General features: G+C 43.3%; 1 protein-coding gene and 1 long non-coding RNA gene across 5 annotated transcripts in view; one reads left to right on the top strand and one right to left on the bottom strand.

Annotated features, from left to right (window-relative positions):
- The window catches only part of LOC140652978 (uncharacterized), a 25,538-nt gene extending 3,156 nt beyond the window's left edge, over positions 1–22,382 (top strand). For 3 of the 4 annotated variants that reach the window (XR_012042993.1, XR_012042991.1, XR_012042992.1), the window contains 7 exons: positions 294–386; positions 505–716; positions 6,801–6,899; positions 7,477–7,585; positions 17,092–17,182; positions 19,396–19,483; positions 21,322–22,382. This is a non-coding gene — a long non-coding RNA (uncharacterized lncRNA). Of the gene's footprint in view, positions 1–293; positions 387–504; positions 717–5,373; positions 5,672–6,800; positions 6,900–7,476; positions 7,586–17,091; positions 17,183–19,395; positions 19,484–21,321 lie in introns of all 4 variants that reach the window. The other variant, XR_012042994.1, reaches the window with a different exon arrangement.
- Positions 1,583–8,645, bottom strand: LOC140652977 (ferritin light chain-like). The gene is made up of 3 exons (XM_072864479.1): positions 7,910–8,645; positions 5,293–5,439; positions 1,583–3,957 (listed from the first exon to the last, which is right to left on the bottom strand). Exons 1-3 carry the CDS (start codon positions 8,090–8,092, stop codon positions 3,454–3,456), a joined length of 834 nt encoding a protein of 277 aa, XP_072720580.1. The 5' UTR covers positions 8,093–8,645; the 3' UTR covers positions 1,583–3,453.

The following is a 22,382-nucleotide window of genomic DNA, read 5'->3' as shown; positions in this document are numbered from 1 at the left end:
TTGTTAGTACCTGTTTGGAAGCCTCTGTGGCTGTAATTCATAATTTCAGTAAAGATTAGGTCTCTCCAGGGCTTCCAGTTTGGATGCTGTATTTAGGGTACTGGTGCTGCTATAGCTATTCTGAGCTGCCCCAGAGTGAGTGTTTGGGTGGTTTGGGCATTGCTTTGGAAGTACAGATACAGGAGTGTGTGTATGAACAAGCATTCAGCAGAGAAAGAGAATTTGTAAAGTTTCTCTAAGTGTTGTTGCCCTTATACCTGTTCCACATTCATCCTTCATCTCCTTTTTTTCAGGGTGTGATTGAAAAGGAAGCTGGGAAAGCGGAGGTAGATTGTACATCCTATGCTGAGAAGCATGGACAGACCCATCCTATATACAATAGACAGGTATTGTTAACAAAGTTTGAGATCATATTCACAAGCATATGTGCCCCCTCAGCAGAAGCATCATGTGGACAAGGAGAGCTTATTATCTACATTAACTGATTTCTCTTTTCTTTTTCAGAAAATAGAGACTGGGGAAGTAGCCAGTTGTGTGTTTATCTAAAATTAACAGAATTGTCTCTTCAGGAAGAGGGTCCAGAATGCATTTTGGAAAAGGGAGACAGAAAGACCTAAAATCTGAGAATGTGTGGATACATTTGGCTACAAAGATGAGTATGAGAAGAGTCTCTGAGAAACAGACATGGCAGTATTTCAGGGAAAAAGAAGAGACAAGTAAGTCTGGCTTTGAAAAATTTAAATGTTGGGCTCTTTGTTATGTTAGAATTCATTTAAGGTAAAAGACGGTCTTAAGTGCTGGAAACTGTGGAGGAGGCTGTACCTACATTTCAGAAGGTCACCAGCTCTTAAAGGAGAAGACCATTGTAGAAGTAGGTCAAACATTACCAGTAGTATTTGAAGTGGTTTTATATGGCACTAGTTTATAATTCAGTTAGTAGCTTTGCTCTGTTCATACTTAGTGAGCTATATTTTAAGAGGGGGATGGATTCCATTGCTCTTATTCATACTGAGTTGCAGTCAGTGCAACTAATTGTTGAATAAGGTATGCTCAGCCTGAGGATGGGTGATGGAATCTAGCCCAGATGTAAATATCTTTTAAACTACTGCTGTATTAGAGAGCAGCCATCTCAACATAGGCAAATCTAGCATGTTGTTAAAAGTGCTTCAAGCCATTCTTGTAGCACACTGCAGTATTTTTACAGATGAACACAGGGGTTGTTTTAAAGTGATTTCCCCCCCCCAAAGTTGAATCATATTAGCAGAAAGATTGGGAAAGCATCTATTGCCGGTCCTGTGTTACAACACCAACATGAAGTAGGTGGGGTTTTTTTCAGAAATGGCTACTTAACTGCAGCTGTGTATAAAAGTCAGTTTACTGACAGTGTTTCATTGTGCAGTGTTATCTCAATGAATTTTTCTGACATTTATTTTCATTCTGTGGCCTGCTCTTCCCTCTTGTGCAACTTTCTTAGTAGAAAAGTATTAGTGCAGTTTTGTATATATATATGCAAAATCTCTTGGAGAAGAATACTAGCATGCCTATGTGGTAAATTGAGGAATACAACATAGATGCAAAGTGCCATTTTTAACATTGAACTGAATTTATTTTCAAGCATAATAGGAATATCGCTTACAGTATTACATAAGTGTAAGACAGTCTTTCAATGAAGCAAACCCCAACTGCATAAAAGATGCACATAATGACAAAAACCCCTAGCTGCAGACAGCTGATCTAGCCAGTTGCTCTTCTTAGGTGACCTTAGTAGCCAGCACACAGAAAGAGAGTCACTCTTGTAGGAGATGAATGGAAGGAATTTGGACACCTCTGAACTTTAACCAAGCTGGCTAAAGTAAAGGCCTTGGGTGTGGTGGTGCTAATACCCCCCTAATTGAACACTGCCTTAACTGAAATGCAAAACTAATGAGTGGCCACTCTTTATGTTGCAATTCTAGTTAAGCATGCTGCATTTTTACTAGGATCTTATTCCTCTACTGAGGACCAAGATAGGGAATACAAGAAATAGCTGTAGTACCATAGTGTTGTGGTTTAACCCGGCAGGCAGCTAAACACCACACAGCCATTTGCTCACTCACCCCAGTGAGATGGGGGGAGAGAATAAAAAAAAAAGTAAAACTCATGGGTTGAGATAAAAGACAATTTAATATGACAGAAAAGAAATGGAAAATAATAATAATGATAAAAGAATATACAAAAGAAGTGATGCACAATGCAGTTGCTCACCACCCACTGACCAATGCCGAGCCAGTTCCCAAGCAGCAGACCCCCAGCCAGCTTTTCCCCTAGTTTATATGCTGAGCATGATGTCATATGGTATGGAGTATCCCTGGAGTCAGCTGTCCCAGCCGTGTCCCCTCCCAACTTCTTGTGCACCCCCAGCCTACTCGCTGGTGGGGTGGTGTGAGAAGCAGAAAAGGCCTTGACTCTGTGTAAACACTGCTCAGATGTAACTAAAACATCAGCGTGTTATCAACATTATTCTCATCCTAAATCTAAAACACAGCACTATACCAGCTACTGGAAAGAAAATTAACTCTATCCCAGCTGAAACCAGGACACATAGTAATACCATAATTTAGCCAGCTGAAATAGGGGTCTGTATGGTAATTAAAGCAACCACCCTAGGTTAGGTCTGGACAGAGCCCTAGAGCTACTGTCTTCAGTGACATTTGCAAAATACACACTAGAACCTGTGAATATCACATCTAATGAGAAACCCTAATTTATCTCTCATCTGCTTTCTGAGGATGAGAAAAGCCAACTAGACAAATAATTGTGGAGAAAACCAGCACATTGTCCTATTCCCACTGTTGAGGAAATGTTTGCATCCTTCATCTTGGAGAAGTATACCACTAGAAATAGCTGGGTGATAAGTATATGAATTAGACTACTTATTTAAATTGCTACCATGATAGAAATAAGACAAGAAAACTTTGTTTTAAAACAAGTATTTTCAAAAAGTTCATTATGTTAGTATACTTGTTGGTAATGCAAAATATCTGTCAGTAATATAAAATATCTAATATAAAACTAAATCTTTGTATTTTCTGCCACATAGAAGTTTCCTTGTACTAAAGTTGCATTTTAGGGTTTTTTTAATAAAATTTATATATACCATTAAAATAATTTGCACTAACTAATCCTATTAATCATTTAAGACAGGAAAGAGGCTTAAAAGCTTTTGGCTTCTAGGAATTGCATAGATAAAAGCATGACTAATGCTGACAACCTATGTAACTAGCGACCTTGCTATCATTTAAACGAAATAATGGTATGGGCTAGATTTTGAGCTGCGGCTCAACAGAGGACGAGGGGACAGGGTGTAAAGCAGGAGGAGTGATACAGCATCATGTCTCCTGAGTTCTGGTCTCAAGGCCACCCTCCATACAGGTCTGCCTTAGGAACTGCCCCGTAGCTGCAAGAGCCACAGCATTAAAGTCCCTCCCTGCCCTGCTTCACTTTTGCTCCTGTCCCGTCATTACACTGTGGCAGCATGGTAGTGCAGTGTATGGTTGCATATATTGGCCCTATGTCATTTCTGTGCTGGGAAGATTCTCTCTGGGGTCGCTTCAGACCCTCTGCAGCTCCTGTACACTGCTGGAGAGGCGGGCAGGGGCTGCAGTGCTGACTAGGCTCTGGCTCTATGCCTGTTCTGAACTCTTTCTGCAACCGGTCCATAAAGTAATCCCCAAGACTGTTTCTGCCATCTTGGGAACAGTCAAGCCTGCGAGCATTGGTCAGTAGATCTCCCATCAGCTTGATCTTCCGGATTTTGGGCCCGATAAATTGTTTCTTGATAGTGCTTGCACTATGAGGGTCTGCATTTTCAATACTCAGGGCATAAAGCTCTTCAAAATATCGTATCATAGTTTTCCACTGTACCATTGCTACTTCCAGGGCCTTCATCAGACCGACTGCGTACTCACAGTTTGGTTTCTAAAAACAAAGACAGAATTACATTTATTCAGAAGAACAGCTCATCTTACTGTATTTATTGATGGTTTCCCACAACTTACCTGGCACTCTAAACAAGATGTGCTAGGATTTTGCAACAACTCCTTCTAGTTTGGAGCATCGTTGTTTTTTGCAGAGTTGGATGGCTGTAAACATACAGAAGTGGCAGAACGCAAGCACTTTTTCAAGGAATGGAGATTTAGATAGCAGCAGCTATGCCTGAGGAGCATTCTTACACCAGGAAACCCTATCATAGAGTGGTTTAGGTTGGAAGGGACCTTAAAGATCATCTAGTTCCAACGCTCCTGCCATGGGCAGGGACACCTCCCACTAGACCAGGTTGCTCAAAGCCCCATCCAACCTGGCCTTGAACACTTCCAGGGAGGGGGCATCCACAGCTTCTCTGAGAAACCTGTTCCAGTGTCTCACCACCCTCACAGTAAAGAATTTCTTCCTAATATCTAATCCAAATCTACCCTCTTTCAGTTTAAAACCATTACCCCTCATCCTATCACTAGACTCCCTGATAAAGAGTGTCTCCCCATCTTTCCTCTAGGCCCCCTTTAAGTACTGGAAGGCCACTGTAAGGTCTTCCCTGATTCAAACTGAATATTTAGAAAGTTTTTCAAGATGGCCTGTTTATTTGTACTTTCTACAGCTTAACAACTGCTACGATAGGCCAAAGAAGAGCATTCTGTATTAACTATTTACAGAATACTAATTTGGTAGACAAGAATCAGCCCCTTGGTCTGATGACCCCTTGGTCCCACCCAAATGAGGTGGGATTTTTTTCCTGGTAACTTTGAGTTATTCCTTTGTACCTGTGCAAGCCTGAGTCAGATCTCTAGTTCAAATTCTATCTTGAGCTGTGCTCCAACAGATCAACTACTGCCCCAAGATGGATGTTTCTCCTACCTCCTTCCTTACCACCTTTCTTAGGTGCTAATGGCTTCTAGGCTTCTATTTAGTTTCAATGTGAAGGAGACAAGTGGGCTGTTTCAGCACAGTTTAAGGAGATTCTCATAATCCACTACAGCACACTGGAAACAGCAGTCTCCAGCTGAGTGAAAAAGGGGACTACTGTTCATATTCTTTTGGGCCAGAAAGCAACCACGTAGAGTTAGGCCTGTATGTCTGACAGTTTCTAGGCATCACAATCAAGAACAAGACTATGTACACTAATATGACAGGGAAATTATATCTGGAAATCTAATAGTGGATGAATGCAGAGATCTGAAGTACCAACAATATAATGCAAGAAGTTAGAGTAATTACTGCGGATTGCAACTGCTTGAAAGCTTGTTGTCTACTACCCACCTGGATGGTTTTAGAACAGTAATGGCCTCCTCTTTCTTGCTGATACTTCATCAAAGCCTCTGCAGCTTTTCTCTCTTCCAGAGCTTGATGCAAGAAGAACTTTGAAACATTTGGTAGAGCGACATGCGACTGATCAAAATATTCACCCTAAGCACACAAAAAACAAGTGTTAAGATTTGCTGGACATGGGACTCGCTTGCAGCAGAACATGGCTTTATCAGAACTCAGGAGACCCTTCCAGTGGAAGCTGTTCTACCAGTACAATCACTTTGAAGACCTTAATCCAAATTTCTGCAATAAATTAATTAAGTAGTTATGGTCTTAAATGAAAAGTCTCTATACATTACTAGAACTCCTTCTGTCCTCTAATACTGGACAGGTAATTGTAGTATTGATGTTCTCTCTCAGTAGCAGTCGGAGATCCTCAGAATATTTTACTTATGAGTGGTTGGGGGGGGTGTTGTGGTTTTTTTTGTGTTGTTGTGTTGTGTGTGGGGTTTTTTTGTTTGTTTTGTTTTTTAAACATAGTCCCAGCACAGGGGACATAAGATTTATCCCTTCAGGTCAGCATTCCAGTGAAAAGTTAGCTTTCAAAGGTACATGAGAAAGATGAGGCAAATACCAAAAAGAGAACAAGCACAAGTTTGTATCTATTTATCAGCTTCATTATGGATAATGTTATTCCAAAATAAAGAATACTGCTACTGAACTATACTGTATACACCTTTAATATTGTATGTAGCTCATGCCTAGGAATACTTCAGAAGTATTACAACCCTACTAAACCCACTGCAAGCCTTGTGCTGTTCTATATGGGCAAGTAACAACTTTAACCACTTAACTATGCTAATAGATCTATCAGCTCTTACATTAGAAGAAGTTTATCCATGGTATTGCTGTCCCATAAAGAGAATGTATTAGAGACAGGTAGCAAAGGAGAGCCACCAGGTTATACTAGTTTCAACATTGGCTCTGCACAGCTCTGATGTTAAGGAGAGTGAGAGGCAGCAGCTGAGAATATGCCAAGAACCAAATTCAGGGAGCTACAGCGTCTTGATCTGCTGGTTCCGTAAACACGCCTATGCAATACAGCACAGCTTTTGTCTCTTGGACATACTCTGGATTGGAGTACTGCATATCAAGCTGTTGGCTTGTAGCCTGCCTAGGAGAGATGAGGAACAAGTATGTGCATTTCTTAAGTTTTTCTGCTTCTTATTGTCTTCCCTGCTTTCATCTATTACCCTGCTTAAATATGAAATACTTGTGTTTCATCTATGTTGCTCTGTTTAGAAAAAATGTGGAAAAGTTATATGCACAATACAAGTATATGTTTTTCTCATATATTTTTATGGCCATCTGGGATACCCCAAACCTGTGAAATACATACATATGTGTGACCATAAGCCATTCAAGAGAAAGTATGTACTGGAATGTTTTATTAAGAACATTCATTGCAATATTTGCATAATCCTTTTCCTGAAGTCACTCATTCATGTTTCTGTTGACAGAAAAGTCAAGATTCAGTGTTTTATAACCAGTTCCTCAGTGCAAGTGTGCTGCATGACTTCACGTAGAGCACAAGTTACCACACCTGCTTAACTGTTAAGGTAAATCTTTTATGTCAATCATTAACTATTTAAGATGTTCACATTTCTAGGTTTGATTTATCCACAGTCAATTTCTAATTGAGCTTTCTCCATCCCACCCAGCTACCAATCACTAGTATAATTTGAATCCACATGCTTAACATGTAGAGGTTTTACTGCATACACTAAATTTTTATAGGACTAATACTTGACACCAAGCTTGATCAAAGGATCTTGGGGATACACTGAATATAGTTTGTGTTGCTTCTCGGTGGATGCTTGGCATCAGAAGGGATGGCATTGATAATTTTTTTTTTATTTTAATGGCTTTGTTAAAACGTATGTTACCTTAATATCTGGTATGTAGCCAGACACAGTTTTGGTATGCACGTTACACAGTATCAGAGATAACTTTTTAAATTCACGTCCAACGTTCCTGCTTGTGGACCAAAAGCTCTAAGCCGACAGCAATGTTCACAAACTGTTATTTCACCAGTTACCCACACGACTATTTCATGTACAAAGTTTGGGGAAAAACCACCAAAGAGTTATAGTCCAAGGTTGTTAGCATTCCCTGTTCCTGTCCTTCTTTCCACAGGCATGACTCCCTGCGTGAATTACCCAAAATACACGAGTGCTTGATTCATCACTCTCTTGTTCCAGACCTTCGTCGTTGTTTTTGTAGCCATGTCAGCGGCCACCCCGGGGTAAGTGCACAGGCAGCCGCGCAGAGCCGGAGCCGGCGGGCGGCTCTGACAGGAGTGCTGCTGCGCTGCAGGGTCCGGGTGCGAAGAGAGCCCCCAAATCCCGCTGGGTCGAGTAACGGGGCAGGCACCGCTCTTCCGTCCCCGCCCGTCTTTGAAACCCTCCTGAACCCCCGACAGCGCCGGCGGGACCTGCCCCGGCCCCCTCCTCACCCCGCCGCCCGTGTCCGGCGGCTGCACGCGCAGGGCGAGGGGGGACCCCCGCTGCGCCCTCGGCCGCCTCCCGGGGCCTCCCCGCCCGGTCCCGGCCCCGGCCCGCCGCCTTACCAGCGCCTGCAGGCAGTAGGCGAGCTCCAGCAGGGCGCCGGTGACACCGCAGAGGCCTTCCTCCACGACGGGCGGGAAGCTCTGCCTCACGCGGCTGCCGGGCAGCGGGCGGTGCGCCGGGCAGGCGGGCAGCGTGACGCGGGGCCGCTTGGAGCGCGGCTCGGCCATGGCGGGCGCCGCCATGGGGCAGGCACGCCGCCCCGCCGCGCCGCCTGATATAGCCCGGGCACCTGGGACACACCTTGCCGCGCACGGCGGCGCCGGGCCGCCCCCTCCCCGCCTCTCTCCCGGCCCGCGCCGGCGGGAGGTGCGTGGGGCTGCCCGCCCTTGCCGCCGCCGGGGGAGGGGTGGGCCGCGGCGGCCGGGCGAGCGCCGCCATTTCGTGAGTGCCCGTGGGCAGGCGGCCGGGGAGCCTCGTTCGTCTCGGCGATCTCCGCTGCAGCCCGGCCTGCGCGGCGAATAGCCGGCGGGGCGCGAGTCGGCAGGTGCCCGGCCGGCCCACGGCAGCCCACGAAGCGGTGCGGCACCTCGCCCCTCAGCCCCAGCGCACGTCCCCTCTGCCAGGCGTCGGTTGCCCGGGCGGGAAGCGCCGACCGGTGACTCGTCATTGCTAAAGCTTATCTGAGGGTCGGTAGCCAGGGACGCCTACACTTTTAGTAGTGAGTGATGTGCGAAAGCGCAGCGTGGCAGAGTCGAGGCCGGAGCAGCTGATGGTAACTTGGAGTCAGATGCAGTCATGGGGAGGGAGCAATCTGTGAAAAAATCCTGGGAACTTAACAGTGTATCTATATATGGCTTGGCTACAGGGTAAATCCTTTATCTTCTTTGATTTAGTGCTAAAAATGTGTCGAACTGGTCCTATCTAGGCAGATTAAACCACCTTCAGTATTGTAGTAGTAACTTAATCCTCAGTTTGTACAGTAACTTCAGAACACAGGTTTCTTACTTTTTCAGCTGCTTTACTGTATGGACGGAGCTCTGCATGTTACTGCTTGAGCATTTATTTACCTTTAATAGATTGAAGCCAGTGGAGTGGAAATAAGAGTAATCTCAACACCCTTCGAATTTGATAATTTTCTGTTCAGTGACTTTCTGTTTAGTAAGCTTAATGTTACGTGCCGTTCTGTGGAATGTTTTTCTAGCAGATCACCCCACTCCCCCACAAACCCAGGATGCTAACGGCAGAATCGTTATTCCATTGCACATTTTAATTGTTATTGGATCTGACTACTTAGAGCAGAGCACACATCATCTGAGAGTAGTCATGTAAATATGTGAGAAAATTGCTCATGAGAAATTTACGTACTTCAGGTTCGGTGCCTCCATCTCTTATGCTCTTCAGCCCTCTTTGTTTGCTGTAATTGTCCATTTTTTCATTTTTCTGATTCTTCATGCTGTAGTTAAATTAGAAGTTTCAGCAAATAAAATGTAAAACAGTGTGCTAAGTTCCCATTTAAAAAAATATTTAAGCATATGCTTATTTTAAGCATTTGAGTAAAACTGTATGTGAGTAAGGTATGCCTGTAATGTTTGCAAGTAAGTACCTAAATTCATAAGTTACAATATATTCATTGACAAGACAATTCAACAATATATTGCCTTGTTCTGAAGTTCTCAATAAGGGTCCTCTTTTTTGCTGGGGCACTAGGACCTTTGCTGGGAAGATGTACTTCTGGCAGTTACCTTTTAGCTTCCTCCATTCTAACTGTCTTTGTTTTAGCCAGTAAAATAGTTGCCAGTGTTTTATTATTCCAGAATAATCCTTTGAGTCCTCAGAAGACGAAGAGTGAGTGTGGTGTCTGTGTGTGTGTATGTATTGACATCCTAATCTAAATAGGCTACTTGATGACCTCCTTTCTGTGGACAGTCCAAATAATTTGAAGTGTGAAATAGCAATAGAAAGCAAGTTAGCTAGGGTCTCTGTGGAAAAGTTTATAGTTGTATTTTGTTAGGTGGGCATTCGTGACAATAATTTCTGAGCATATCAGCGCAGAGATGCTTCTATCTGTATTAGTGGACTTCTGGTCCCTTGGAAGTCAGTATTAAGTTATCCTATTTCAGTGATGGAGAACTAAGACGCAAAGACATTTCTTAAGGCCACCAGTGATGTATGGGGCTGATCTGAAAACTGACTCTAAATGTTCTTAATCTCCCTATGTTCTTTAACCCCTCTTTTTATGAGAACACCGTTCAATTTATTTTGCTTTGTGCTTCATAGAACTAAAGGAAATACATATCATTTGTACTGTAATCAAATGTATTGTGGAAAAATTCCATTACAAAGTAATGTAGGCATTCTTGCTACATAGGATGAAGTGGTATCACATGCTGGTCGCACCTGGACTGAGAAAAGTCTCATCTGTTCCAAAAACTTGTGATCTCAAGTCTTGGTTTTCAAGAAATGCTGTGTCCTGGGGAACAAGCACTTTGTTCAGTTTCTTAGTTATAACATTTCAACATGGCATGGAGTAAGTGCAGCTGCCTGCTATCAGGTAGCGTTGCTTTTAAGAAAGGTTGTTTTTTTTCCTACCTGCCCTAAACTGAAGGGGAAAGTCTTGCATCTCTCTCCCAAACTGTATGCTTTAGGAAAGTTATTACTCACTTGGGGTAACAATATGACTTTGATACAACGAGTGAATCTGGGTTAGATCCTTATTCTCACTAAATCCTGAAGTATGAAGGTACTTTACAGATTTCCTCAATGAACTGATGCTGGGGTGAAGAGGGTTGGACACTGAGTGATCTTGACCGAGGGAAAGCAAGAGCAGAGAGTTATGTGCAAGTTGTTGCAAAAAGGGTTGGCAACATCCGTAAATAGGGTTGGTGACAGGATTGACCCTGTTTATTCCCATAATCTAGGATTATTTAAATGCATAATGTTAGGCACATGCCTTGATGAAAGAAGTCTTTATTAATTTTTATGATCTGGCATGATTTTAGTACAACACATTTTAAAGAGTGTTGAAAGTGTATGGCAGAGTGGGAAGCCAAACAACCATAGCATGGTATACAGAACTGCAATTAAAATTCCAGCAAAATAAGCTCTCTTACACACACACCCACATGCACACCCCCCGCCCTCACCATGCACTCCCCCCCCCCCCTTCTTTTTATTCTTTGGCAGAGTGCAGCAGAGAGTACTGTTACTGTCAGTGGGCTTTAGCAATCATCTGAAAATACCCTTCCTGCTGAGACTACTTTGCAAATATACAGTTGTATCTGGCCATTTTCTACCTTGATTCCCTCTCATTTAAAGCTAGGCTCTTTAAAAGCAGCACTTTGTAATCTGGAGTTGATATTTGTTCTTTAACCACAGGTAGCAAGAGTTGTGTCTGTTGCTTCTATCCAGCTACCATCTGTTAGCTTCTTTCTAGCTGTGACAGATTTTTCATGTGCTTTGCAAATAGTGTATTTAATGCTGCCAAGCTTTTTTCTTACGTGATCATTCAGTGCCCATCAATAGCTGTGATGAAAATGGAGGGCTAGGTGAGGAAAAAGTAATAAATAAATAAATGTATGATATGTGTGCCTGAATTAGCCTTCTTCATTCACGATTTTATTTCATAATTAACTTCAAACCTAAGCTCTCTGGCAGGAAATGGAGAATGATTCATACGAACACCCGTGAATTCACAATTGCTTGTATTGGACTTGAAGTCACTTAACCCGTTTATCTGTATGCTTTTCCATTCTCAACAGGTGCTTCATTTCACTATTTTATCTGATCCCACTCTTTTTTATTTCCTTTTTCCATGGAGGAAAAGCCAGCAAGACTTCTGAGTTGTTTTGTTGCCTTTTTGCACTGTATGACTCATAAAGTTAAAAAAGCAGCCTGAAATTTGGGAGGTTACTACTTAAGTAAGCATAGAAAAGTAACTTCTTTTGACTGTCTCACAGTAAAAGTAGTCATCAGCAAAACATGAGATGGCCCTGGAGTGACAATAGCACTGTGACCAGGCTGTGAGGCAGACAGTCTGGAAAATGCTTTTTGTCTGTATGTCACTGAGCAAATGGAAAGGTCCACTTTGTTGTAGTGCTGTGAAATCAGCATGTTTTAGTGATACAAGAGAAGGATTTCCCAAAAGTAAAAGTTAAAGCCTAGTCCCTTTGAAGTCAGAGTCTTGGATCTTGTTGGTATCAAACAGAGCAGAGAAGAGCCTATTTTTTGGGCTTATAGGTACTGAAAGTTACTATACAGTGCCGTATCTACACGTATTTTATATGTATTCAGTTTACTAAAATGAGGTACCACAATTAAATCCTGTTTGTGAAATACTTGGATTGATTTTGGTTTTGGAAGTAATTTTTGAAGTGCCTTTTTTTGGCACTCGCCTCAAATACTCCAAAGCTTAGTTTTCCATTGCTTTCCTTTTCTAGAGAGTAAAAAGATTTTCTTCCTCTCATTGATATTTTTGTATTTGCAAAACATCCATTACTGCAGTGTTTAAAGCCAGTTGAGATGTTTGAGGATGTTCTTCAGTTGTACTGGAAACAGCCATGTCTTTTTTACCTTCATTCAGTTTTCCCACTTTGCATCAGTAGCGTGATAAAATTGCGACACTTTGCGCCTCTGATATAACTTTTATCTTGGGCAGTTCAGTTCCATAGGCTTCCTTGGCACAAGTCTGCATGGCACAGATATTGAGAAGTTGGCTCATTTGTCTTTCTTCTTTTGCAGTGAAGTTCTTCCTTGAGGAACTTCCCAAACGCTGAATAATATAAACCATTGTGATACATAGAGAATTCTTCGAAACTTTACTCATTGAAATCTGTCCTTCAAACAGAATATGCCCACAGCCCGTGGGCATGTCTGTGCCGTGTCTAAAACAAACATAGAAGACAAGTTCGTAAGAGTTTCTGAAATACAAGCAAAGCTTATCTTTAACCTTGTGTCACAGAACAGGTATAGAAGGGTTTCCTAATTCATGCTATTTTCTTCTCTGCAGTGTTTCAATTAGATTATCTGTAATTAATGCTTGCTTTTACCATGGGACCCTTCCAGTAGCAGAGAGTTTGCTTCAGGTAGCGTGGTGAGGAGACAGGCAGCCTCAACTCCTTCTTGGCAGGGTGCTGCGGGGGCCCGGAGAGGCCCAGTGCCCTGCAGCGCAGCAGGTTGCTGCCGTGGCCACTGTGGCTGATGCTCAGAGCTGCCCTGTGACTTTGGTGTTCAGGGCACATCCTGCCCGCATAGCACCTGCCCTCACCCTCCTGCTGGTCCCCAGGCACCCCTCCCTTCTTCTGTCTCTCCCTGTAGGCTCTTTCCAGCTGCCGCCACAACCACAGTGCTCAGGCAGACTCATCCTCTCCGTCTGCTCCCACCCTCCCTTCTGTGGGCCCCCAAGAAAGCTCCATGCTAACAGTAGGTTTGGGGTCTGTGTGTGTGTGTGAGCTCTGCAGTCAAGCCTAGAAGATATAACTGCATCTCAGCTAACTGCATAGGTAGACTCTTGGCTGTGACTGTTGTCCTGCCTTAACCTGGTTTATGTTTGACACCTTCAGCTATCCTGTTGCATCTCAAGTCAAGCTGCATATGGCCGTGTTTGAGTGTGCGTGACTGTGTACATGTGCGTAGACTTCTTAATGCTGGGGCTGCAGGTAGAACTGCACTGCGGCCACTAACAACTTGTGTCTAGGAGCCGTATATCACTATTTCCAATGCAATTTTAAATGTTGACAATTCATCTACACTGAGTTGTACTCCCCTAGTCTTTTCTCCTTGTATTTACAAAATTGTTAGGTGTGCCGAACAGGCTTCTCAGCTCATCTGTGTCTTTAAGAGCCCTGCCTCTGCCAGCGCTCAGGAAGCCGGCGGTTTGGCTTGGGCAGAGAGGCAGCAAGGAGAGCTGGAGTCCTGGGGGCTGTCTGTGCTCCCTGCCTCTCTGCCTGGTGGCTGCAGAGGGCTGTCAGCCAGGCTAAGCAAGCTTCAGTCTCGTCAGCAGCATGATACTTGGCCCTTCAATCTCCATTTCTTCTCTTATAAATACACTTAAGCTGTAAGTGGACTATTAATTTCAAGTGGTACTGGCTGATACTACCCGCTTGATTTTTTTAAAGAGGCTGTGCTTAGAAGTAAGTTAGAATAAATTGTCAGGGTTCATCTGCCTTTGAGATTTTGCAACTGTTATTTCAAGACACATTTAAAAAAGCATAGGGTAGCAAACTTAACGCTCATCCTTGCAATTTGTCCGTGGCGCATTGTAAGTCCAGTCACTTATTGAAGGTTGAAGCCACTGGGTCTCAGCACTGGAGCAAATTTAAGGGGATTCTGTGGAATTTCTGAAAACATGTGGTGCACCCCAGGCAACATGTTGTATAAGGGGGTTGTGCAATCCCAAACTGCCTGAAGTCTGTCATGATTAGTATACCTTGCCTTTCTGTTCTACCTTCCTTTCCACAGCTGTGGATAAGAATCTGTACTTACTTTTGGACAAATGAGAAAATAAGACTTGACATGTTGAAAAAGGCAGTGCCTTTTTTTGTACAGTCTGTGCCATCTGAAATCAGTGGCTGCAGGTAATGCCTTCCAGGCAGTGTAAACTTTGGTAGGTGCACTCTGCGCTCCAGATGGCCCTTGAGGGAGCATCAGACCTACCTCTTCGAGGTGAGCATGAGCAGATGCACTCTGTACATACTCAAAATAGTTGGGCTAGCAGAAGTAAACTATGGGCAAGGAATGAAGGTCAAGAAACCATTTATTGTCTTGCTGCTGTGTGCTACCGATAATCAGTGTTCATAGAGTCCCTGCTAGTACCAAGAACACCTGCTTCTGAAGTACAGGTACTCCTGGGAGTTAAATGGTTTGACTGATGCCACTTGCTATTTGGCTTAAGAGAGAAGAAATTAAAGCCACAGATGTGGTCAGAGGTGTGCAAAATGTTTGCAGGTGAAGAGAAAATGATTCTAAGTGTTTTAGCTTTCGTATTCACCAAAAAAATAACCATTGAACCCTTTTCACAGTTTTTGTTTGAAAAATAATCCTTTCAAAGTTTAAGTGAAACTGCTTGAGAAAAAAATATGAAAAGGTTTTATTTGAAACTTTAATGTGAACATTGATCAACTAAATGTTTTAAATTTTGTATTAATATGGATTCAGTGGTGGCAAATCAGACAAAACAGAAGTGGATAATTTCACTCAAATATCATAGACCTTAGAGGCTATGCTAAATTCCAGTGAAGTTCCCATTCCAATTCCTCTTCTCGTTCCAGTCACAAATGCCCTTTATTGCTGCTTTCTGCTCAAAACACCTCCTTTAGGCCATCTACATATTATCCTTCATAGTGTGTCGTGATTCCCTAGGTTATGTCTTTCCCTATCATTTTCTGCCTAATTCCATTTTAATGGCTTTAAATACATTATAAAAATCATATAACGGTAGGTGTTAGGTTGTAGTCTGTTTGTGGCAGTATGTCCCAGGCAAAGTATTTTGTGCCAATTTGCAAAGAACACACAAATTGTTTTCAATTTCAGTCTTTATGCAGAGCACTTGTTTAGTTGGGCAATCTCCTGATTTCATCGGAATTACGAGGTGTAACTCACAGTGTGTTTGGCTCCTATCACTTAAGGCAGTCATCATCATTAATTGATAATCTTGGGAAGCTATTCATTCTGGTCTTTAGGACACAGTGGCATTACTCACAGTGATGCAGTGAAATGCTTTACTTTTTGATTTTTAAACCACTAGCTCCAGTTGCTATCTTTTTTAGAATTTAGAAATTACTGTGCTGAGTATTTACAAATTTCACAGAACATTTTGTTCTCTGATTTAAAGCCTGCATACCAAGTGCCTGCCTGGGGCAAAGACAAAAAAAGTTAGCTTTGATACTCCAAAACTGGTTGAATAAATCCTGTGCAGCTGGCCTGCGTGAAATGTGCCCAGTGACAGTAAGCCGCAGAGAGGATTCAGAGGGTTAGGAAGAGCTCTGCTGTTCGGATGCTAGGAGTGTTTTATTGCTTTTGCTGTGAGGGGCAGTAACATATAGGTATCCATACTGCTTGTTATTAAGTGTGCAAAGTGGTGATTGCCATGTGGTTCCCTCAGGCATATATGTGGACAAAACTGGTGCATAAGTGTGCAATATTGCCTTCTTTGTATGCTTATACATGCTTTGATGTTTTCCAAATTTGGAACTGTGGCTAAAGCCTCAAAGGGAATCTGTGAGTCTGTAGCAGCTGAGAATATGTTTCTAGCACTGGACGTTCCTGTGTGATTGTGTGAATATCTCTTCATTGGTGAGGGACTGGCCTTGTCTAGCTTGTACTGCAGTGTTTGTGAAGGGAAGTTCTCAGAGACTTATTTCAATGGGCAGGCCAACCCAGTACAATTTACATTTGTGTGTACTTGTGGATGAGATGCCAGTAAGTGTTACGGATTGGAGACTGTTTTTTCTGCCTGTGCTGTTCTCACCACCAGCTCTGCTCCTTCAACTGTCTCCGCTTTGCTTCTTTTTGTTATACAATCCAGCTGAGACATGGTCCCAAGGGGAAAGTGACTTAAACGAATCTAAATCTGCGAAAGTCATGAATTAAAGATGTACAGTTCAGGAAAATAAATTTTGGAATACAAAGTTATGAAAGCTGTGACTGGTTCATGTGAGAAGCTTGTAGCAGGGTCATGTTTCCCTCCAATAGTGCATCAACAGGAATTTGGAAAGCCTGCTTTTACTCATGTTGTGTGAGCAGAGTGCTTTTGGCAGTTGTCTGCAGTGCTGCCTTTGCAAATCCAGCTCCATTGCCAGGCTCCGGAGAACTTCCAGGTTCTCTAGAAACAGGCACAAGAGTAACTGCAAGGAGTGAGACCAGATCTGCAGAACTGACCTTCGGAGCTCAGAGTGGCAGGACTCAGAAAAGAAAAAACCTAAAGGCTTTCATTATTACAAGCATTTATCAATAATACACTAAGAGGGACTTAAAAAAGAGATTTGTATGCATTGGGTCGTGAACCAACTTCTAGCAAAATGAGATAAGAAGAAAATTTTCCTTGGAGCCAATTTGGCCAATAACTGTTTCTGGCAGGTTTTTTTTTGCGTTCTTCCCATGTCATTTTGTAGTGGCCATACATTGAAATAATGCACTGGGCTATGTGGATCACTGGCCTGAGCAAGTGCATGGCAATTCTTACAATGCCTGTGCTGAAAGACTTCTCTTAAGGGACCTTGACGGGGTTTGATTTGATTTTTTCCAGAATGGGATCGCCTTTGTTCCTGTTGGTGCATGCTCATGATCTGGACTTCAGGACTCAAACAGGACTGAGGGACATATCTTGTCAGGCAACGGTAAGATTGTGTTACCTATGTAGAGGAGGATGGTGAAGTCTGGTATATGTACCTTGTGACTTTCAGCTGTTTGGTCTGAAGCAAAGGACAGGAAGGTTTATTTTCTTTTTTTAAAGGAAGATCAGTGCAGAGCAAAGAGAGGAGGTGAAAAATCCTTAGGAAAACAAAAAAGAGAAGCAGCACTGAGAGTGGGCCAAATCTTTTACTGGTGTATACAAGCATTACTCATATAACTTCAAGACAGTACGTGCTTTAACTGAGCATGTACCAGCTGAGGACTTGGCCCATAATGTCCTTTATAAAGCTCTGATTCCTCCCCAAATAGTTTTTCCCTCCCTCTTCAAAGAGGCACCTGTTGTTGGTGGAGTTGGTGATGATACTGGATTAGTGCACATGCAGTCAGCCTGCTCGGCCTCGGCCCTTTGGACCCAAAATGAACTCCAGCTGCTGTTGCCCAGAGCAGGTGCTTCATCCAGCCCTAGCAGCTGTTTGAATGTACACTGTCATGGCCAAGAGGAGGGGGTAGGTCCCCTGAAATACCCAGAGGAAGAGCTGATCAGCAGGAAGGAAGGAAAAGGGAGTGTGCCACAGAGACCTGATTTTTGTACCCAGCAGTTAGCAGACAAAAGTTGTTCTAGCATTTCCTTGTGGAAATGGGAAATAGTGGCTGTCACTCTGCATCCACTGAGCCTGCACAGCACCGTGATGGATGATGGTTCCCAAAATGAGGCTGAGGGACCACTAAATACCAGCAGGGCCATGACAAATGATTGATCTCTAAACTGCCAAACTTGTATTGTCAGTTGAAAATATGATACAGGTACATGGTGGTGTGTGAGAAATTTTGAGGGCTGGTAGTGTTTCACAGTTGTTTGGTGTTTGGAGTCGTTGGTTTAAAGCTCCAGTGAGCGGCCTGGCAAAAGTGAGATTAGGTGCAGAACCGTGTACAGGCTAATAGTCTGCTACATATGATAGTTTGGGCTTCACACTCACACTGCCAAAGCCAGCAGCAAGGGAAGAAAACAAAAGCAGAGATAATCTGGGGTTATGAAGCAGCCACAGGGGACAGTGTCAGGGAAATGGAGGGTGAGGAGGAAATGTGGGGGCATATAGAGATGTGGATGGTGCGGAGGTGGCAGCCAGAGTTTGAGGAGGGGGCACAGATAGCCCATGTCAGAGGTAAAGCAGCAGCAACCCCAGGTTAGAGTGAAGGGGACAGAACAAGGAGGCATGTTTCTTGGGGTAAGGGCATCATGGCCTTCAAAGGGAAGAAGGCAGCTTAGACTAAGGGCAACCCGGACAGCAGGAGGCTACTCTAGGAGTGTATTGCAGAGCAGGAAGTCTTATAGCGTAAGCTGTTCAAAGTTGTTCCCGTTACTGGCCCACAACCAGCCCCTTTAAGTCCCTTCCAGCCTGCCTTCAACTTATTCCCCTTGGACTGTTCTCACAGACCGGAGAGAGGTCTCTGTGCAGTCCTGTGCTCTCTGATTATTCACATGCTGCTAGCAACAGCCCTCCTGGCCTCCTTTCCATGAGTGTGCACTGGTCCCTCTTTTGGCTGTGCCTGCATATGGCACTGTCAGCATTAACACCAAATTTAATGTGACTCCTTAGGTTCCTCTTCTCTTACCTATATTCACTAAAGTTACCAGAGTCCTTCCAGTTTCTCTGATAACCTGCATGTCCACTTTGTATCCCTGCCCTGTGCATGGTTTCGGTCACATCCCATCAGCCAGGTTTTTCATTCTGTGTATCTTTGCTGATTACTCAACCGAGTTCCCACTGAACTTCCATAAGGAGGGGTAAATGCTAAGCAAGGACATTTCCCTGTGTAGCTATAAAAGGATTATTCAGGCCATATTTTATTACAGCATGGCCTAAGAGCAGGAGAAAAACATGAATATTGGAGGCCTCTCTTTGTCAGGAAATGGGATTTCCGCAGGTGCTCAGTTGCAAATGCTCTGCATGCTTCTAAGGCTTGGCACATGGCATTGCTAAATCCTGATTCAGGATGCAAGAATGTCTCATGACCCCTGCCATGTAAACTGGTGTCTGGCCATGTTTGGAAATCAGCCGTCAATGATGACAGTAGATGAGTATGGGTGAAATGAGCAGCTTGGCTTCAGCACTAAGCAAGACCTGTTAAACATTGTCAATACAGATGTCCAATTCATATTTTGAATAATGAATATTGTGATCTTTTCTGTAACAAGTGGTAAGAAGCTGGATCGTCTTCATCTCCTCGCTGCCTTCCCAGGATCTGAAAGTGTGACAAAGTATTTCATCCCTTTACAGGATTAGGTAAGATTGGTAACCATAATTCTTGTACAGAATTACATAGAAATACTCTAGAGAGCCAAATATATTGATTTAAGATCGTCTATGAGATGGCAGGGAAATTGTTTCCATTTTGGTTTATCCTCTTCTTGGATTGGTCAGGTTATCCAGCTGACTTCAGTTGTTCATTCTTTCAGATGAAAAACTACTCCTGCTGGTACAGGCCTGTACAATTTCTGTCCCAGTGTAGCTCTTCCGTCAGGTATTCCTCCTGTTTGTATTGCTTCTACATGGAAATAAAGGAATTAGAGAAATAGCATCAGAAACTCTACATGAATGAAATTCTCAAGGCTGTTAAGGAAATAGATGCATTAGAATAGGGGGTTTCTGTGCTCACATCCCTTGGATATGTCACTGTTATATATGGAAAGAAACATCACATGTGACTATTAAAAGTGCGTGTTGTACATCTGTGCGAGGGGAAGACATCCTCTGATGTGCTCCTGGTTAGTGTCCCTATGTTTTTGCCACTTTCAGTAAATTAGAGTTCACTCGTGCTGCTGTGGGTTTAACAGCAATAGTTCCCCACTGTCTCCTTATCTGCCCGGTAGCATGGCTGGGTGATACACACACCTATTGCTGCTTTGCTGGCGATGAACTGGCAGGTGTTGCCCTGCTTTCTTCCTCTCTAGTTCTCTTCCTCAGCTTCCTTGCACTGTGGTATGACTCAAGAAAAATGGAAGTGCAACTTTCTACTCCTTTTGTAGAAAGTAAATTTTTGTAGAAAGTAAAAACGGAGAGTAGTAAATTTTTTTTTTAAAAACAAACCAAATGCCGTTCTCAGAGTGGCCCGAGATCTGTATTTAATTGTGGCAGCACATTTAGTTTTGTTTTCCAGAGATTTTTAACCACCTACATGTGGATAAGAATTTTTTGAAGCACCTGTCTCTTGCTAATGTACATGTAGGTACCAAGGAGCTTTGCGGATTTAAGCCATTCCCAAAAGGTGGGTGGCAATGTCCAATGTGTTGCCTGGTGAGGAACAACAGAGTGAAGCACTTTGGGTGTAATAAGTTATAACTTACTAATTGCTGGATTAAGACTAAGGAAATAAAGAGCTTTTTAACAGGGCTCCATGTTTTGGGGATCTGGAGAACAGAGGGTTTTACTTTGTATGAGGCCCATGTTATGCTGTGCAGGAATTCCCAATTCAGGGTCAAAAATGCTGAAGGCGCCCTTTTACCATACAGCCGACAATTAGCTTGCTGCCAGTAGGAAAAACAATCATTAAGTGGTGAGTGAAAGTAGCGTCAGAAACAGACCTTGACAGAGTGGTAACATGCAGTTAGAGCGAGTGACATTCTTCACACCTGCTGTGGTGCATAACAGTAGCTGGCTGACTTAACCCGTGGCACTACAAGCAGAGCATTGTGCTGTGACACAGCCTGGACAGCGATTGAATTACACACCGATTAGGTCTTCGGCTTCTCTCTGTCAGTGTGGACAATGAAGAATCAGAGAAGTGGACATGAGAGCTTTAGCAGGCCTTGTGCTCTCGAATGGAGGAGGATTAGTTTGTAAATGGTAAATTGTGTTGGGGCCAAGAGTCGTAAAACTGAGCTTTTGCCCTTCTGCTGCCTCAAAGGCAGAGGCTTTGCAGAAAACCCCTTCTCCCCCCTACTTCTACCGACTGCTGTGATCAGGGGAGGGGTGGACATGTGGAATCTGCTCCTCCTTTTCTCTGCCAAAGAAGGAAGAAGACACTGGTGCATTTGTACAAATTTTGCCCCTCACTGTCTCGTACTATCTTTTCTTAGAAAGGGCATGGGATTAAATTAATCAGTCTTCTGCCATTTCCACAGGGATGCGGATTTGCCTTCTCACTAAGTGCTGCTGGCTGGTTCACTGACTGGTAGAGGGTGTCTCTAAGACCTGATTTGACCTGAAGCATACACTTTCTCAGGAGGTCTGCAGCAGGGCTGAAGAATTGCAAATGTTGCGTCCTTTCCCTCCTGCTATCTGCTTCCACATGACTGCAGTGCCTGTGCTGTGCTCTCAGCTCACTCAGCCTGAAACGCTCCTTGTGATGGAGGTTTGTACTGAGCTGGTACACAGCGGACTTTGCTTTTGGTGGCAGTATTCCCTGTTGCCATGGTGTTCACAGAGAAGATGGGTTTATCCTTGCCTTTATTCCACTGGGACCAGCTGCTCTACACACAGGAACCAAAAGTGGCAAATCTTCTATATCCTTTTTCAATTTTCAGTTGAAGGTCTACATCACATGAACTTCTTGGGTTTTTGGAGAAGTAAAGTTTTTTTTTTTAAAAACCAAACCACATTGAACCCAAGTTGGAGAAACGACTACACCGTGTGGCTGACACAGTGCATGGGAGTCCAAAGCATTCCCATTCCATCCACTTGCACGTGGTCTTGCACATCCACTCCCTGTACATATTAAATGTGGTAGCTGTTAGGTATGAGTGTAGACCCGGAGATGGGCAGGACTAGTTTGCCATGCAAACATTTATCTGATGACCCCATCCTATTTTCTAGAACCAAAGATTTCACTGTGATAAAGTGGACATCTTAAAGCATTGTAGGAGACAGGGGGATGTAACTGCACTTAACCTGAGCTTGGATTAGGCATATCTCATATCTTGGAGTTTGCCAGTAAATAACAAAGTATATGATCAATGGAAATATGACCTTCTTCATCTGTAGCTACAAAAAAGAAAAGGACAGTCTTGAAAATCCAGCAATCTTTCATATCATCTTAAGGCATGTTGACCCTGAATCATCACAGTGAAATTCAGCATGGATGCTCCTATTAGTGATCTGAGAATATAGATGTGGTTGAATACATGGAAAACTGTATCTTGTTCCAGTTATCTTTATTACTGTAATAAATGATACTAACTCTCTC

Source organism: Ciconia boyciana, chromosome 6 (genome assembly GCF_034638445.1).
Source record: "Ciconia boyciana chromosome 6, ASM3463844v1, whole genome shotgun sequence".
NCBI classification, from domain to species: Eukaryota; Metazoa; Chordata; class Aves; order Ciconiiformes; family Ciconiidae; genus Ciconia; species Ciconia boyciana.
The sequence above is the reverse complement of the archived record's forward strand: the minus strand, read 5'-3'. Positions and strand labels throughout refer to the sequence as shown.

Coding starts and splice junctions, on each gene's coding strand:
- LOC140652977 (XM_072864479.1), bottom strand. CDS start 8,092: ATGGCGGCGCCCGCCATGGCCGAGCCGCGCTCCAAGCGGCCCCGCGTC. Junction 5,440..7,909: donor CCTACTGCCTGCAGGCGCTG/GTAAGGCGGCGG, acceptor TTGTGTGCTTAG/GGTGAATATTTTGATCAGTC. Junction 3,958..5,292: donor ACTGTTCTAAAACCATCCAG/GTGGGTAGTAGA, acceptor CTTTGTTTTTAG/AAACCAAACTGTGAGTACGC.